The sequence below is a fragment of the Pongo pygmaeus genome, chromosome 3 (genome assembly GCF_028885625.2).
Source record: "Pongo pygmaeus isolate AG05252 chromosome 3, NHGRI_mPonPyg2-v2.0_pri, whole genome shotgun sequence".
In the NCBI taxonomy this organism is placed as follows: domain Eukaryota; kingdom Metazoa; phylum Chordata; class Mammalia; order Primates; family Hominidae; genus Pongo; species Pongo pygmaeus.
This window is the reverse complement of record NC_072376.2, coordinates 162613245-162630762: the sequence shown is the minus strand read 5'-3', so window position 1 is coordinate 162630762 and position 17518 is coordinate 162613245. Positions and strand designations below refer to the sequence as shown.

Here is a 17518-nt window from a genome sequence, read left to right as displayed (position 1 = left end):
TAGATTTTACATAAGCAATAGTTAGAAATTCAGAGATGTTGTAATTGGCCTAAAGTCACACACTAAGTCTCATTTGCCGTCTAAAGGTTTATCTGCAGCAATGTTAGATTTTCATATGTTTTAATTGCCTTTTTAGAGATCTCCTTTAACTTTATATACTACTTTTTAAAGAGTATATCTGCATTTATTTTGTATGTTGGATGCAGTCCTAATATGATTTAGCTAAATGGTCTATAGAGGGCTTTTAGTGTAGCACTTAAATGGATTATACCCAAAGTATTTAACAGGTTTTTTTTCTCTAAAATAGACATATCTTTTTCTTAATTATTGTATTAACACAAACTCATTATAAAGATTTTAAAAATACATACATATATAGGATTGAAAGGGAAAGTCCTAACAATACTACATTTTCCACTTCCTTCCAAAGATAGACACTGCTGATGTTCTTAGTTTGGTGTAAATATTAGACAAGAAAGGTTGCACTCTGTTGAGTAACAAATGAACCCTGGAGTCTCTGTCACTTCATGTTTCATAAAGACTTATTTTCCCCCTACATCAATCACAGTGTGATAGACAGTTTACCTTATAGCTCTGCCATTTGGCACACAGGCTTCCTGGGGCAATGTGGCAGGGAAAGAGTGGGCTTCGGCCCAGGTCTCGTAGTGGCTCACACCTCATGTACTCACATCTCATTGGTCAGAGTCTAATTACATGTCTTCAAAGTAATTTTAAAGGGGTATGGAAAATATAGGGGAGCACATGGATAATTTGATGAGTACTAATTGTCTCTGCTGTAGTATACATTCTTCCATATCTTTCCTTGCATTTGCAAATAAATAAACCAAGATACACATATATGTATGTTTTCTGCATAGATGTGTATTTTTACAAACGTGAATTCCTCATTAGTGAAAATTTATTTTCATAATGTTGCTTTCAAAATAATATTATCCTTAAATAATACCTTCACTTGTGAACTTCATCATATCCTTCCTAGGTATGCAGTGAACCTGTTCCCTGCTCATGTATTCAATTCCAAGTGTATTCAGATGTGAGTATCTGTAATCTCTTGATCTATATTGGCTCCTTTCCTACCTGACTTGAAAACCTCCTGCCTTGAAAAATAAAACAACAACAAAAATTTCACTAAATCCCAATGCTTTCTTTAGCTTCTATGATTGTCTTTCTTTCATTGCAAGGTTAATTTCTTTACCATTGCTGTAAAATTTCACTCTTTATATCTCCAGATTGCACTTCCCATCACCTTTGCCCCATCCTTTTCCTCCTTCACTTTTCTGCAGTGATTTTCACTGTTATGCTGTCCATTGAAGGTAGCAATAGTGCTTTATTAACCATTATATTCTACACTGCTCCCCTCCCAGGAGTTAGCATAGCAATTTTTATTAAGTAGATACTCTATAAATAAGTACACTAAACAAACAGGCATATTGAGCATCAGAGTGATTAAGAATTCAGGTTCCAGGGGCTATCTGCCTGGGTTTGAATATCATCTCTACCTATTGCTAATGGTCTAATCTTGGGGAAAATAATCACACCTCTGCTTTCATTTCCTCATCTGTAAAATGGAGATAGTAATAGTACTTAATCTATGGGATGTCTCTAAGAATAAAACATGATAATCCATATATAGCAATTAGCACACTTGGCATATGGCAAATATTTTAATGTTTCTATTTTTAAGACTCAAACTTAAAAATTCTTCTTTAATATGATATCACTTAACATACCACGTGTCTTTATATAAAGTGTGTCCTCTGAGCTTTATAGTTAACTTCTGAAGTAAACAAGGCAGAAATTACCCACTTTTACTGATGAATCCCCTGAAGCCCCACAAGTTCCAGGGGGCAGTGTAGAGCACAGTGAAAAAGAATGGAGTCCTGGCTCTATACCTTCCAGGTTAAAGGATCTTGGGAAAGTTGCTTCTCTGAGTAAACGGACTAATCACAGTACTTTACAAAAACAAAAACAGAACAAAACTGTTGAAGCTTACATGAGATAACTCATAAGGAATGCTAACCAATACTTCTGGTACCTTATAAATGCAGCCTTTGCTCAGTATCCTTGGGGAACTGGTTGCAGGACTTCCCCTACCTCCATCATTCCAAGATCTGAGAATGCCCAAGTCCCTGATAAGATGTGTAGTATGTATTTGCACATAATCTATGCACATTTTCCCATATATTTTATTTTTTAAAATTTATTTACTTTTTCTATATGTTATTGGGGTATTGGTGGTATTTGGTTACATGTTAAATTCTTTAGTGGTGATTTGTGAGATTTTGGTGCACCCATCACCCGAGCAGTATACACTGCACCCTATTTGTAGTCTTTTATCCCTCATCCCCCTCCCACCTTTCCCCCCAAGTCCCCAAAGTCCATTGTATCATTCTTATGCCTTTGCATCCACATGTCTTAGCTCCCACATATCAGTGAGAACATATGATGTTTGGTTTTCCTTTCCTGAGTTACTTCTCTTAGAATAATAGTCTCCAATCTCATCCAGGTTGCTGCAAATGCTGTTAATTCATTTCTTTTTATGGCTGAGTAATATTCCATTGTGTGTGTATATATATATGCATACACCAGTTTCTTTATCCACTCGTTGATTGACGGGCATTTGAGCTGGTTCTATGTCTCTACAATTGCGAATTGTGCTGCTATAAACATGCATGTGCAAGTATCTTTTTCGTATGATGACTTCTTTTCATTTGGGTAGATACCCAGTAGTGAGATTGCTGGATCAAACGGTAGTTCTACTTTTAGTTCTTTAAGGAATCCCCACACTGTTTTCCATACTGGCTGTACTAGTTTACATTCCCACCAGCAGTGTAGAAGTGTTCCCTGATCACTGCATCCATGCCAACATCTGCTGTTTTTAATTTTTTTATTATGGCTGTTCTTGCACATTGTGGTTTTGATTTGCATTTCCCTGATCATTAGAGATGTTGAGCGTTTTTTCATATGTTTGTTGGGCATTTGTATATCTTCTTTTGAGAACTGTGTATTCAGTTCCTTAGCCCACTTTTTGATGGGATTTTGTGTTTTTTTCTTATTGATTTGTTTGAGTTTGTTGCAGATTCTGGATATTAGTCTTTTGTCAGATGCATAGATTGTGAAGATTTTCTCCCACTCTGTGGGTTGTCTGTTTACTCTGCTGACTGTTCCTTTTGCTGTGCAAAAGTTCTTTAGTTAATTAAGTCCCAAATATTTGTCTTTTTTTAATTTTTATTTTTTATTATTATACTTTAAGTTCTGGGGTACATGTGCAGAATGTGCAGGTTTGTTACATAGGTATACATGTGCCATGGTGGTTTGCTGCACTTGTCAACCTGTCATCTACATTAAGTATTTCTCCTAATGTTCTCCCACCCCCCACAGGCCCCAGAGTGTGATGTTCCCTTCCCTGTGTCCATGTGTTCTTATTGTTCAGCTCCCACTTATGAGTGAGAACATGCAGTGTTTGGTTTTCTGTTCCTGTGTTAATTCGTTGCAGATGATGGTTTCCAGCTTCATCCATGTCCCTACAAAGGACATGAACTCATTCCTTTTTCTGGCTGCATAGTATTCCATGGTGTATATGTACCACACTTTCTTTATCCAGTCTATCATTGATGGGCATTTGGGTTGGTTCCAAGTCTTTGCTATTGTGAACAGTGCCATAATAAACATACGTGTGCATGTGTCCTTATCTTTGCTTTTATTGCATTTGCTTTTGGGTTCTTGGTCATGAAATCCTTGCCTAAGCCAATGTCTAGAAGGGTTTTTCCACTGTTATCTTCTAGAATTTTTGTAGTTTCAGGTCTTAGATTTAAGCCCTTCATCCACCTTGAGTTGATTTTTGTATAAGGTGAAAGATGAGGATCCAGTTTTATTTTCCTAAATGTGGCTAGCCAATTATCCCAGCACCATTTGTTGAAAAGGATGTCCTTTCCCCACTTTGTTTTTGTTTGCTTTGTTGAAGATCAGATGGCTGTAAATATTAGGGTTTATTTCTGGGTTCTCTCTTCTGTTCCATTGGTTTATATGCCTATTTTTATACCAGTACCATGCTGTTTTGGTGACTATGGCCTTATAGTATAGTTTGAAATCAGGTAATCTGATGCCTCCAGATTTCTTCTTTTTGCTTAGTCTTGGCTTTGGTTATGCAGGCTCTTTTTGGTTCCATATAAATTTTAGAATTGTTTTTTTAAAAAATTCTGTGAAGAATGATGATGGTAGTTTGATGGGGATTGTGTTGAATTTGTAGATTGCTTTTGGCAGTATGGTCATTTTCACAATATTGATTCTACCCATCCATGAGCATGGCATGTGTTTCCATTTTTTGTGTCATGTGTGATTTCTTTCAGCAGTGTTTTGTAGTTTTCCTTGTAGAGGTCTTTTGCCTCCTTGGTTAGGTATATTCCTAAGTATTTTATTTTTTGTTTGCAGGTATTGTAAAAGGGGTTGAGTTTTTGATTTGATTTTCTGCTTGGGTGCTGTTGGTGTATGGAAGAGTTACTGATTTGTGTACATTAATCTTGTATCTGGAAACTTTGCTGAATTTTTTTTTTTTATCAGTTCTAGGAACTTTCTGGAGGAGTCTTTAGAGTTTTCAAGGTAAATGAAAGTATCTTCAGCAAACATTGGCAGTTTGACTTCCTCTTTAGAGATTTGGATGCCCTTTATTTCTTTCTCTTGTCTGATTGCTCTGGCTAGGACTTCCAGTATTACACTGAAGAGGAATGGTAAGAGTGGGCATTCTTGTCTTGTTCCAGTTCTCAGAGGGAATGCTTTCAACTTTTCCCCATTCAGTATTATGTCAGCTGTGGATTTGTCATAGATGGCTTTTATTACATCGAGGTGTGTCCCTTGTATGCTGATTTTGCTGGGAGTTTTAATCATAAAGGGTGCTGGATTTCATCAAATGCTTTTTCTGCATCTATTGAGATGATCATGTGATTTTTGTTTTTAATTCTGCGTATGTGGTGTATCACATTTATTGACTTGAGTATGTTAAACCATCCCTGCATCCCTGGTATGAAACCCACTTGATCATGGTGGATTATCTTTTAGATATGTTGTTGGATTCAGTTAGCTAGTATTTTGTTAAGGATTTTAGTATGTATGTTCATCAGGGATATCAGTCTGTAGTTTTCTTTTTAGTTATGTCCTTTCCTGGTTTTGTTAGTAGGGTGATGCTGGCTTCATAGAATGAATTAGGGTTCCCTCTTTCTCTGTCTTGTGGAGTAGTGTCAAAATGATTGGCATCAATTTCTTCTTGTATACTTTAAATCATCTCTAGATTACTTATAATACAAAATGCTATGCAAACTCTATGCAAATAGCTTTCATACTATATTGTTTTTAAATTTATATTATTTTTATTGTATTGTATTTTTAAAATTTTTTTTCTGAATATTGTCAATCTGTGGTTGGTTGAATCTGCAGATGCAGAACCCCAGGACACCGAAGGCTGACTGTAGTTAATCAATATTAATGTTCTGTTTTCCATTTCTACAAAAATTTTATGTTCTCTGAACGTACATTTTGAATATACATTACATAATTCAGTCTAGTATACTCTTCTTTTTGATGACATTGAGATCCAACTAGCCTGTAATTTTCTAAAGCAGAGGGTTTTGTCTCATGTGTTCTGTATCTTTTATTATTAATACATCTGAGCTAGTAGCTAGAAGGTGCTCAATAGTTACCTGATAATATTTTTGTTATAATATTTCAAACTATATATTGGTCCCATTATCTGTGGACAATAGAAAGTAATGAGTATTTTAAAAATACTGATGTAAATTTCTCTTTAGACTTGAATAATTGATTTTTTAAAAAGTAGAACCTTTGCCTTTTGTGGATGTTAGTCTTACTCTATCAAATAATGAGATTTCTGGAGCACTTTGTGTTCCTATTTATAGGAATGAGAGATTTGCCAAATTATTTTAAAATAGCAGCCCCTTCTGTAAGAACTAAGCTTTGTGATGATAATGATTATAATAATACTGATATGTATAAATGAGGCTGTTTGTATTCATCGGTATATGCTATGCTGTTGCAGCCATTTCTCTGAGAGCAATCTCCTTTCTGATTTATGTAGTTCATTTGCACTATAATTTTCAGTCCTAAAGTTTAGTAATTGCAAAGCATCTGAGTAGCATGGAGTGAAGAAAACTACTCAACTGTGATTTTTAGTATCTCTGTGTTAGTAACATTTTTAAAGATTATAGCTCTTGTTATTAAAAATCTGTGATTTGCAATTGAATTCAAAAAATGCATTTACAACTTGAAAACTAATAGTATGCAATTAAAACTTTAACAAAATTTCAGGACAAGTTAAATTGGATAAAATCATGACTATTATTGAACCAGTGAGTAAAAAAATGGAGACAGCAAAGCAACAGCACTTTGAGGAGTCCAGGTAATGTATAATTAGCTAACCTATAGAAAATATATATTTTCTTCTACTTTGCCAATATTCCCTGACCAATTGTCATGGTCTCTCAAGTTTTTCTGTTAACACCCCATACATGAAGCTAATTTATTGTTCTGCTTGAGTTCCTCAAAGCATATCAATTATCAAAATTTTTGTTTTCAGTTCAATTAACTTTTGAACTGGAGGATGTCTGAGTAGTTAAGTAAACCATCTGGGTTTTACAGTGCATAAGCTTGAATCCAATTTGTGGCTTTCCTGAGCAAAAAATGCCATATTTTATGGTAATATTACATAAGTTTAGAATTTTAATAACTCATCTGCAGCAATTATGGAGCAGAGTAAGTTATAATTTTCCTTTCTAAATCTAATAATTAAAGGTTAGTCTTTTTCTAACAGAAGGTGACGCTGGTTCTACAGAACATAGTTTGAACGCAGGAATTCTGAGCATTGCCTCTGCTTTCCAAAAGTGACTGGAGATGGGTCAGTTCCTTTTCTGAATTATTGCATGAAATAGCATCACTGTCTTCAAGATAACTTTAAAATTACATACACAATAGTTGGCCCTGGAGCTATAGACAGAACCTCTAAGCCCTTCAGCACATATTTTGTAAGAACATTTATACTTACAGACAGTAAACACTTCTCTGCTAAAATGTATTTTTCAGTAGCTTGTTTTACAATAATTCATTGATATTATAACATGGTCAGAAATTTGGGGTAATTGGCACAGCTATAAGTTAGTTGAGGAAATGCTGGCAAGGCTACGAAGAACTTTATGGGTCTTCCAACGTTTAAGTTGTGAACTATGTGCTTAACACTAGAAGATCCATGCTCAGGGTAACCACTTTCTTGGCTTAAGTGTAATACAATACTCAAATTTGAAAGAGTGAAATATATACACAGCCTTAATACTAAAGGTTTGGTTATACCCATGATGAGGGAAGACATTAATTACAAAGGAAAAGAAATTATTATATTGGAAATTTACTAGTTTTTATAAATTTCTTTTCTGCCTTTGAGTTACCCATTTTAACTCAAGATCCAAATTGGTCTAGCAAATTGGTAGCTCCTAAAAGAGTAGTTAATATAGCTATTTAGTCAAATTGTTTAGAATTTCATGTCAGCTTTTACTAACTGAAAAGGTTAACTGATTTGAAAATCATTTTCAGTATCTTTAGATGAGGCTGGTAAGCCATGGCAGAATAATAATGTTTTAGGGACACGTGAAGCACTTATTAATAAATCTGGTCAGGTATAATATCTTTCAGTATAATGTCTTTCTCAAGAGAGTTGACTATTTTCCGAAGAATTGTTTCTTCTGCAACTGGTAGAAGATAAGGGTCCCTTGACACCCTAACTTTCCATTTTTAATGAAAACATGTGCTGCTTAATGAGGAAGATCAACATCCTTTGAAATTAAGAGCAAGTGCATGTACTTCCAGTGACAGCCCAGGGCATATAAAGCCTGAACTTCAATACACCTGGGCTGCCTTGTCTTTATTTATAGCTAGTTGATGGTGGTAACTTGTTTCCTACTTTAACAGTTAACTTCACTTCATTAATGTTAAAAGTGTGATGGGAATGCAGGGGGAAAGACAAATAAGTGCTTTGGGACGTGGTGACTAAGGATTTTTGGAAACCTGTGCTTAACTAGACAAATAGAATGTGATTAGACAAAATTTTTTTTTGAAATCGGGTTCACCACATAATGAAGATAAGGAAACAGCAATGAGAATATAAGCAGAAGAAAAGATAATATAATCAGTTGGGAAATAGATATGAGATTGTTACCAATGCAGGGACAGGCTCTAGGACTAATTAGTATGAATGACCCAACTCTTCATAAAACTCCCAAAAGGTTTTTGTTCAAGTTAAATAGACCCCTGTGAGAAAAGTTGTATATAAACAACTTATAATTATCCTGAAGATGCCTTGAAAAATACTGATTGTTAAGATGACTATAATATTTTTGGGATGACTATTGAAATATTGGCCCAACAAAAGAAATTTCCTTGAGCAAAACATGAATATGAATATGACCAAATCTTTTAAATATATGATTTCTTCCCTTTTCTAAACTTGTCTATTTTTGACCTGTGGTGGGAAAACACAATCGAATACTTTTACAATTTCAATATAAGTTTAAGAAAGTAAAGTTCTTCAATGTACCTTTGAATTCTAAATTCAAAGATTGCCCTACATTAAAATACTCTTTATGATGATGATAGATATGGGTTCATCCTAAATTTTAATTTCCCATCAACAAAATGCATTTATTAATCACTTATTTACTAGTGCTAATTTTTAGTTGATATTATTTGGTGCATTTGAAGGTATGACAACTGAATTTCAGTAAATGCATTCTGTAATTTAGGCAAGTGAGCCTGGACTTCTTTGCCCAGTTTTGTGATCAGTGAGTTTCCTGTGTTACATGACAATTCATGTTTAGGTTGTTCTGATCAATTTCATAACAGAATGAGGATATTATAAAATAACGATAGAATCCCTCATGGTATTTCACATTTGTGTGAAGCAACTGCCGTTTCATCTTAATGTCTGTAAAATATTTTGCTTCAGTGGTTGAATGGTCTACTTCCATTAGAATCTTTCATTAGTCAGGAATAATTGAAAATACATAATTAGTTCTAACTTGGTGATTAAATAACACTTATCCATGGACCAGATATTAGAAAGCAAAGGAAATTATGCCTGATCAATGAAATTTGATCCCATTCTTGGTGATATATAAAGACGTTCTAGAATTTCAAATGGAATTTTATAAAACTGCATACTCATGTCTCTCTATTTTCTCTTGATACAACTTAAGGGATACCTCAGTCCTTTGGCCAACTCCGTGGGCATGACCACATGAGTGACAGTCAAATTAATAGATCCTATCATTAGTTATTTCTTTACTATTTATTGAGTGCCTACTATGTGCCAAATGTGAATCTCTGAAGAGTCTCCTCCTTCATAGACCATGCTTCTTTGTGGGCAAATGTTTTAAAATTCTAGAAATTTATGTAAGATTTACATAACTTTTGAACCAACCTTTTAATTTCTAGGCATTTATAGTAACACAAGGAAATACAGGTGCACAAATATGAATGTTCAAAGATTTTCATCCTTGTTTATAAACAACAAAAAAGCAAAACCAACAAATATATCCCACAGAAGAACACTGGTAAATAAGCGATCAGTATGTCAAAATCTATACAATGAATTTCTATGTAACGGGCCAAAATAACATGGAATTCTATGTAATAGGTCAAAATAACAATGTGCACCTTTGTACATTTATAAAGAAAGATCTCCATGATATATTAGTGCAAAAGAATAGTATAAAATTTTGCGTGCATTTATGTACACTGAAACAGAGAAAAGGAATGAAATATATTCCATATGCTAATCATGTCAAATGGAATCAGTATAAAATAGTAATATGGTTCCTGAAGTCCCACTGCCTGAATTTCAATCCTGACCCCACCCATTTCTAGCTGAAATAATCTGAACTGTATACTGCTTAACCCCTAAATGTCTTAGTTTCTTCATTTATACAATGAGCATCATAATAGTAAGTACCTACATGCTTGTTTTGAAGAATAAATCAGGTAAAACATATAAAAAGGATTAGAATAGTGCCCTGAATGCTGGCCTATAGGAAGTATTGAAGGGTTTGCAATTATTACTAAAATATCAGGGTAATAAGATTAGGGGAGATTTTTATTTTCTTTCATTTTGCTTATTCACATTTTCCAAAGTTTCTATGTGATACTTGTCTTTATTCACCTGTTGGGATTGAAGCTCTCCAAATCATGTTAGGAAAACATGCTACTCAAAAATCTCTTGTAAAACACTGAAGAAATATATAGATATGATGCTTGTTCATTTTCCTGATTTTTGCTAGTTTGGGCTCATTTGGAAAGCAAATGTTCGTATTTGTTATTCATCTCAGAACCAGCAAAATTTGGTAGTATTTTCTCTTTGTTTAATAATATTTACTCTTCAAGGCACTGAGAGAACAACAGGTATAGTCCTGTTGACCAGAGACAAGTGGTTTTCTATGATTAGCATTTAGTCCTATAACTTTAGTGTTGAAGATTTGTATTACAAAATAGGGACTATCAAATTACTTAAAGATCCAATTTAATGTTTCAGAAACAGAATGTTGGAATTACTCTATCCCTTTCCTGTCCATCTTTACTTACAACCTGGGACCTCTACCTTGGAACTTCTGAAAGAACCTGGTGAGTCTTATACATAAATGTTGGTGGCAGCACATTGATTTTCATTATTTTGCATTCATTTAAATGCAAAAACAAAGAGCTAGTATTGAACAGAGTTATTTCCTTTATTTTCGTTTCAAACACTGTATCAAAGATAAGCAGATTTTGGAAACAACTACTAATAACTAGTTTTCCATGCCTTTATCTGAAATTGAGAGACTGGATTTTTAAAAATATGAATATTGCAGGTTGTAGTAAATTATAAAGATAAAATTTGTAATTTTAAAAGTTTATTTACAGTTGAGTTATTGTTGTTTTTAAAAAAATGCATACGATTCTTTAAAAGAGAATATAGATGATTCTTTAAAGTCCCTTAAGTGTAATTGAGAAACTCTCTGGAAATTGAACTGCTTAAAGACCTAGGGGCTATTGATTCAAAACAACTATTTTTTAGTTTTCCCTCTTTTTAACTTGTTCCTCATGAGCTTCAGGCTGTCATTAAGGGAAAACTCTTCTTGTAAAGTAGGACTTTTATTGATTTCAGAAGAAATTTTTAAAAGTTTGCTGAATAAACTCTTCTTTGGGTTCTCAAGGCACTTTTGCATATGATAACCTTTATAATTTTACCACCTTTTGTTTGGATTATTATAGAAGGAACTCAAGCATTAAGTGGAAGCTCACTTCCAAACAAATTCTATGAATCATGTTTTCATTATTCCAATCAATATTCACCAAAACTAAAATTTGTGAATATGCTGTCAAAATGTTGAAGATATGCAATAGATGTGTTTTACAATTTTGATTGTTACATTGGTTCAGAGCTTAAATTCTTTTAAGGCTTTATTAGATAATTTGAGGTCCCAGGGCAATACAATAATGTATGGGTCTCAAGTGATTCTAAAATTGAATATACATGTGTGGAAGTAAATGTAGGCAAATATTTATACAAGGCTAGGATCTAATGGGTGTAATAAATAATACTTTTGAAATCTGATCTCCTTGAAAGCTGTGTTCTATAGCTCTTTACCATAAGTCAAAGTTCTACTAATTCTGTGACATTTAGAATTTATTCAGGATGATCGAAGGGTTGATGAAAGCCTCAGTCTTCAAGTATCATTCACCTCACATGGACCAGTTGTGTCATCATCTTGCAGGGGAACTTTTCAGCTCTTTGAAGGACTTGGCAATTCTCATAGCTTTAGTTTGGATGTTGAAATTAATTTAAGTCTTATTTTTCTATATTTATGGAGCTTATATACAGGGGCTAGACCACAGTTTATTTAATGCTAAACAAGAGTATAAAACTTTTCTAAAATATTTGAGAGAATACTGGTTATTAGATACAGATCATTATGAAATTGTGAATGGAAAAGGGTGGCAGAATTGGTAGTCACCCATGTGATAAGTTTTGAAATTTGCTAAAGGTTCTACCCATGCAGAAATGTTCTGCTGAATTGTGAAATGTTTCTTAATTGAACCATAACTTCATAGAAGCTAAAAGACTCCTCATAGTTATTCCAGTGCATGACACATACATAGTAGGTGCTAATAACCATATGTTAAATGAATGAACAAATGTAAATTAAAAAGGAAAAAACCACCCAAGTGAGGTATACTTCAGTATTATCTGTGTACCTGTCTCTGCACAGTAGGCTAAAACTCAATAACTGCTAAAGAAAAAAAGAAATTGAGAAAATAAGATACTAGATACTATTTTTTACAATTCTTTTTAAAAACTGATTATATGTAGACTGCAGAGATACCATCAAAATAAACAAAATGTTATGCAGTTTAGTTTATATGGTTTAAAAACAAATTGTTGAGGAGATTATTAGTTTTATGATAAGTATCTCAATACTCATATAACTTCATGGAGAGTTGGAAGGTTGAATATGCTGAAAAAGTAAAAATTTTACAATAAAAATCATACTTTCCAAATGCTATAGAGTAGGTGTTCTTTTTTCCTTTAAAATGAAATGTATCTTTAATCAAATAAGAACAGGGATTTTCACTGATTTGTTATTTAGGAAGTTTTTATTTTATTTTCAGCCACACCATTCTTTTATAATTACATATTTTTAAAGCAAGGCTAGAAATATCTGAAAGATTATGGCCAGCAACTTATTTTGTGTAAGCTATTAGTGAAATGTGAAAAATGTTCATTTTTGTGGAATAATTTAAGAGTGGTCCACACTTTGTGTCTTTGGTGAAAAATAATGAATACTTTTTATTGTTGTTATTTTTTTTGTTCATGTTAAGGCTATAGTCTAAAAAGTCTGCACAAAAAAGCTTATTCTCCACAACATTATTATAACTCGACGTAATAATTTATAGCTTCAATGAATATCTGACATAATCATTGAGGTCTATTTAACAAGATAATATATAAATAGTAAAAAATGTAGATATTGCCATTTTCCCTGGGGTATATGGTAATCTACTGGACTCAAATTATCACCCAATTCTTTTTTTTTACAATTCATGCATAATACATGTACACAGTTTGGTGATACACATGATTATTTAATACATTCATGTAATTTGTAAAGATCAAATCAGTTCTTGGGATGTCCATCACCATAAATATTTGTCTTCTCTTTATGACAGAACCATTTCCATTCTTCTCTTCTAGCTATTTTGAAACATGCAATAGATTATTGTAAACTGTAGTTACCCTGCTAATCTATCTAACACTAGGTCTTATTTCTTCTGGCAACCCATATATTTACATCTTCTTTTTATTTATTTATTTATTTTTTTTTTTAACTTTTCTTTTTTATTATTATACTTTAAGTTTTAGGGTATATGTGCACAATATGCAGGTTAGTTACATATGTATACATGTGCTATGCTGGTGTGCACCCATTAACTCGCCATTTAGCATTAGGTATATCTCCTAATGCTATCCCTCCCCCCTCCCCCCACCCCACAACAGTCCCCAGAGTGTGATGTTCCCCTTCCTGTGTCCATGTGTTCTCATTGTTCAATTCCCATCTATGAGTGAGAACATGCAGTGTTTGGTTTTTTGTCCTTGCGATAGTTTACTGAGAATGATGATTTCCAATTTCATCCATGTCCCTACAAAGGACATGAACTCATCATTTTTTATGGCTGCATAGTATTCCATGGTGTATATGTGCCACATTTTCTTAATCCAGTCTATCATTGTTGGACATTTGGATTGGTTCCAAGTCTTTGCTATTGTGAATAGTGCTGCAATAAACATACGTGTGCATCGGTCTTTATAGCAGCATGATTTATAATCCTTTGGGTATATACCCAGTAATGGGATGGCTGGGTCAAATGGTATTTCTAGTTCTAGATCCCTGAGGAATCGCCACACTGACTTCCACAAGGCTTGAACTAGTTTACAGTCCCACAGTGTAAAAGTGTTCCTACTTCTCCACATCCTCTCCAGCACCTGTTGTTTCCTGACTTTTTAATGATTGCCATTCTAACTGGTGTGAGATGGTATCTCATTGTGGTTTTGATTTGCATTTCTCTGATGGCCAGTGATGGTGAGCATTTTTTCATGTGTTTTTTGGCTGCATAAATGTCTTCTTTTGAGAAGTGTCTGTTCATATCCTTCACCCACTTTTCGATGGGGTTGTTTGTTTTTTTCTTGTAAATTTGTTGGTGTTCATTGTAGATTCTGGATATTATCCCTTTGTCAGACGAGTAGGTTGCGAAAATTTTCTCCCATTTTGTAAGTTGCCTGTTCACTCTGATGGTAGTTTCTTTTGCTGTGCAGAAGCTCTTTAGTTTAATTAGATCTCATTTGTCAATTTTGTCTTTTGTTGCCATTGCTTTTGGTGTTTTAGACATGAAGTCCTTGCCCATGCCTATGTCCTGAATGGTAATGCCTAGGTTTTCTTCTAGGGTTTTTATGGTTTTAGGTCTAACGTTTATGTCTTTAATCCATCTTGAATTAATTTTTGTATAAGGTGTAAGGAAGGGATCCAGTTTCAGCTTTCTACATATGGCTAGCCAGTTTTCCCAGCACCATTTATTAAATAGGGAATCCTTTCCCCATTGCTTGTTTTTCTCAGGTTTGTCAAAGATCAGATAGTTGTAGATATGCAGCGTTATTTCTGATGGCTCTGTTCTGTTCCATTGATCTATATCTCTGTTTTGGTACCAGTACCATGCTGTTTTGGTTACTATAGCCTTGTAGTATAGTTTGAAGTCAGGTAGTGTGATGCCTCTAGCTTTGTTCTTTTGGCTTAGGATTGACTTGGCGATGTGGGCTCTTTTTTGGTTCCATATGAACTTTAAAGTAGTTTTTTCTAATTCTGTGAAGAAAGGCATTTGTAGCTTGATGGAGATGGCATTGAATCTATAAATTACCTTGGGCAGTATGGCCATTTTCACGATATTGATTCTTCCTACCCATGAGCATGGAATGTTCTTCCATTTGTTTGTATCCTCTTTTATTTCATTGAGCAGTGGTTTATAGTTCTCCTTGAAGAGGTCCTTCACGTCCCTTGTAAGTTGGATTTCTAAGTATTTTATTCTGTTTGAAGCAATTGTGAATGGGAGTTCACTCATGATTTGGCTCTCTGTTCATCTGTTATTGGTGTATAAGAATGCTTGTGATTTTTGTACATTGATTTTGTATCCTGAGACTTTGCTGAAGTTGCTTATCAGCTTAAGGAGATTTTGGGCTGAGACAATGGGGTTTTCTAGATATACAATCATGTCATCTGCAAACAGGGACAATTTGACTTCCTCTTTTCCTAATTGAATACCCTTTATTTCCTTCTCCTGCCTAATTGCCCTGGCCAGAACTTCCAACACTATGTTGAATAGGAGTGGTGAGAGAGGGCATCCCTGTCTTGTTCCAGTTTTCAAAGGGAATGCTTCCAGTTTTTGCCCATTCAGTATGATATTGGCTGTGGGTTTGTCATAGATAGCTCTTATTATTTTGAGATAGGTCCCATCAATACCTAATTTATTGAGAGTTTTTAGCATGAAGGGTTGTTGAATTTTGTCAAAGGCCTTTTCTGCATCTATTGAGATAATCATGTGGTTTTTGTCTTTGGTTCTGTTTATATGCTGGATTACATTTATTGATTTGCGTATGTTGAACCAGCCTTGCATCCCAGGGATGAAGCCTACTTGATCGTGGTGGATAAGCTTTTTGATGTGCTGCTGGATTTGGTTTGCCAGTATTTTATTGAGGATTGTTGCATCAATGTTCATCAAGGATATTGGTCTAAAATTCTCTTTTTTGGTTGTGTCTCTGCCTGGCTTTGGTATCAGGATGATGCTGGCCTCATAAAATGAGTTAGGGAGGATTCCCTCTTTTTCTACTGATTGGAAGAGTTTCAGAAGGAATGGTACCAGTTCCTCCTTGCACCTCTGGTAGAATTTGGCTGTGAATCCATCTGATCCTGGACTTTTTTTTGGTTGGTAAGCTATTGATTATTGCCACAATTTCAGCTCCTGTTATTGGTCTATTCAGAGATTCAACTTCTTCCTGGTTTAGTCTTGGGAGGGTGTATGTGTCGAGGAATTTATCCATTTCTTCTAGATTTTCTAGTTTATTTGTGTAGAGGTGTTTGTAGTATTCTCTGATGGTAGTTTGTATTTCTGTGGGATTGGTGGTGATGTCTCCTTTATCATTTTTTATTGCATCTATTTGATTCTTCTCTCTTCTCTTCTTTATTAGTCTTGATAGCGGTCTATCAATTTTGTTGATCCTTTCAAAAAACCAGCTCCTGGATTCATTATTTTTTTGAAGGGTGTTTTTTTGTCTCTATTTCTTTCAGTTCTGCTCTGATTTTAGTTATTTCTTGCCTTCTACTATCTTTCGAATGTGTTTGCTCTTGCTTTTCTAGTTCTTTTAATTGTGATATTAGGGTCTCAATTTTGGATCTTTCCTGCTTTCTCTTATGGGCATTTAGTGCTATAAATTTCCCTCTACACACTGCTTTGAATGTGTCCCAGAGATTCTGGTACGTTGTGTTTTTGTTCTCTTTGGTTTCAAAGAACATCTTTATTTCTGCTTTCATTTCGTTATGTACCCAGTAGTCATTCAGGAGCAGGTTGTTCCGTTTCCATGTAGTTGAGCGGTTTTGAGTGAGTTTCTTAATCCTGAGTTCTAGTTTGATTGCACTGTGGTCTGAGAGACAGTTTGTTATAATCTCTGTTCTTTTACATTTGCTGAGGAGAGCTTTACTTCCAACTATGTGGTCAATTTTGGAATAGGTGTGGTGTGGTGCTGAAAAAAATGTATATTCTGTTGATTTGGGGTGGAGAGTTCTGTAGATGTCTATTAGGTCCGCGTGGTGCAGAGCTGAGTTCAATTCCTGGGTATCCTTGTTAACTTTCTGTCTCGTTGATCTGTCCAATGTTGACAGTGGGGTGTTAAAGTCTCCCATTATTATTGTGTGGGAGTCTAAGTCTCTTTGTAGGTCACTGAGGATTTGCTTTATGAATCTGGGTGCCCCTGTATTGGGTGCATGTATATTTAGGATAGTTAGCTCTTCCTGTTGAATTGATCCCTTTACCATTATGTAATGGCCTTCTTTGTCTTTTTTGATCTTTGTTGGCTTAAAGTCTGTTTTATCAGAGACTAGGATTGCAACTCCTGCCTTTTTTCATTTTCCATTTGCTTGGTAGATCTTCCTCCTTCCTTTTATTTTGAGCCTATGTGTGTCTCTGTACGTGAGATGGGTTTCCTGAATACAGCACACTGATGGGTCTTGAGTCTTTATCCAATTTGCCAGTCTGTGTCTTTTAATTGGAGCATTTAGTCCATTTACATTAAAGTTAATATTGTTATGTGTGAATTTGATCCTGTCGTTATGATGTTAGCTGGTTATTTTGCTCATTAGTTGATTCA

The 17518-nt window shown here is 34.5% G+C and overlaps 1 protein-coding gene across 6 annotated transcripts in view; it reads left to right on the top strand.

Annotated features, from left to right (window-relative positions):
- The window catches only part of IQCM (IQ motif containing M), a 505544-nt gene that overhangs the window by 145776 nt on the left and 342250 nt on the right, over positions 1 to 17518 (top strand). For all 6 annotated transcript variants that reach the window (XM_054485869.1, XM_054485868.1, XM_054485865.1 and 3 more), the window contains 2 exons: positions 6340 to 6430; positions 10604 to 10692. In XM_054485869.1, the coding sequence (XP_054341844.1) occupies positions 6340 to 6430; positions 10604 to 10692 (180 nt within the window). The remainder of the gene's footprint in view (positions 1 to 6339; positions 6431 to 10603; positions 10693 to 17518) is intronic.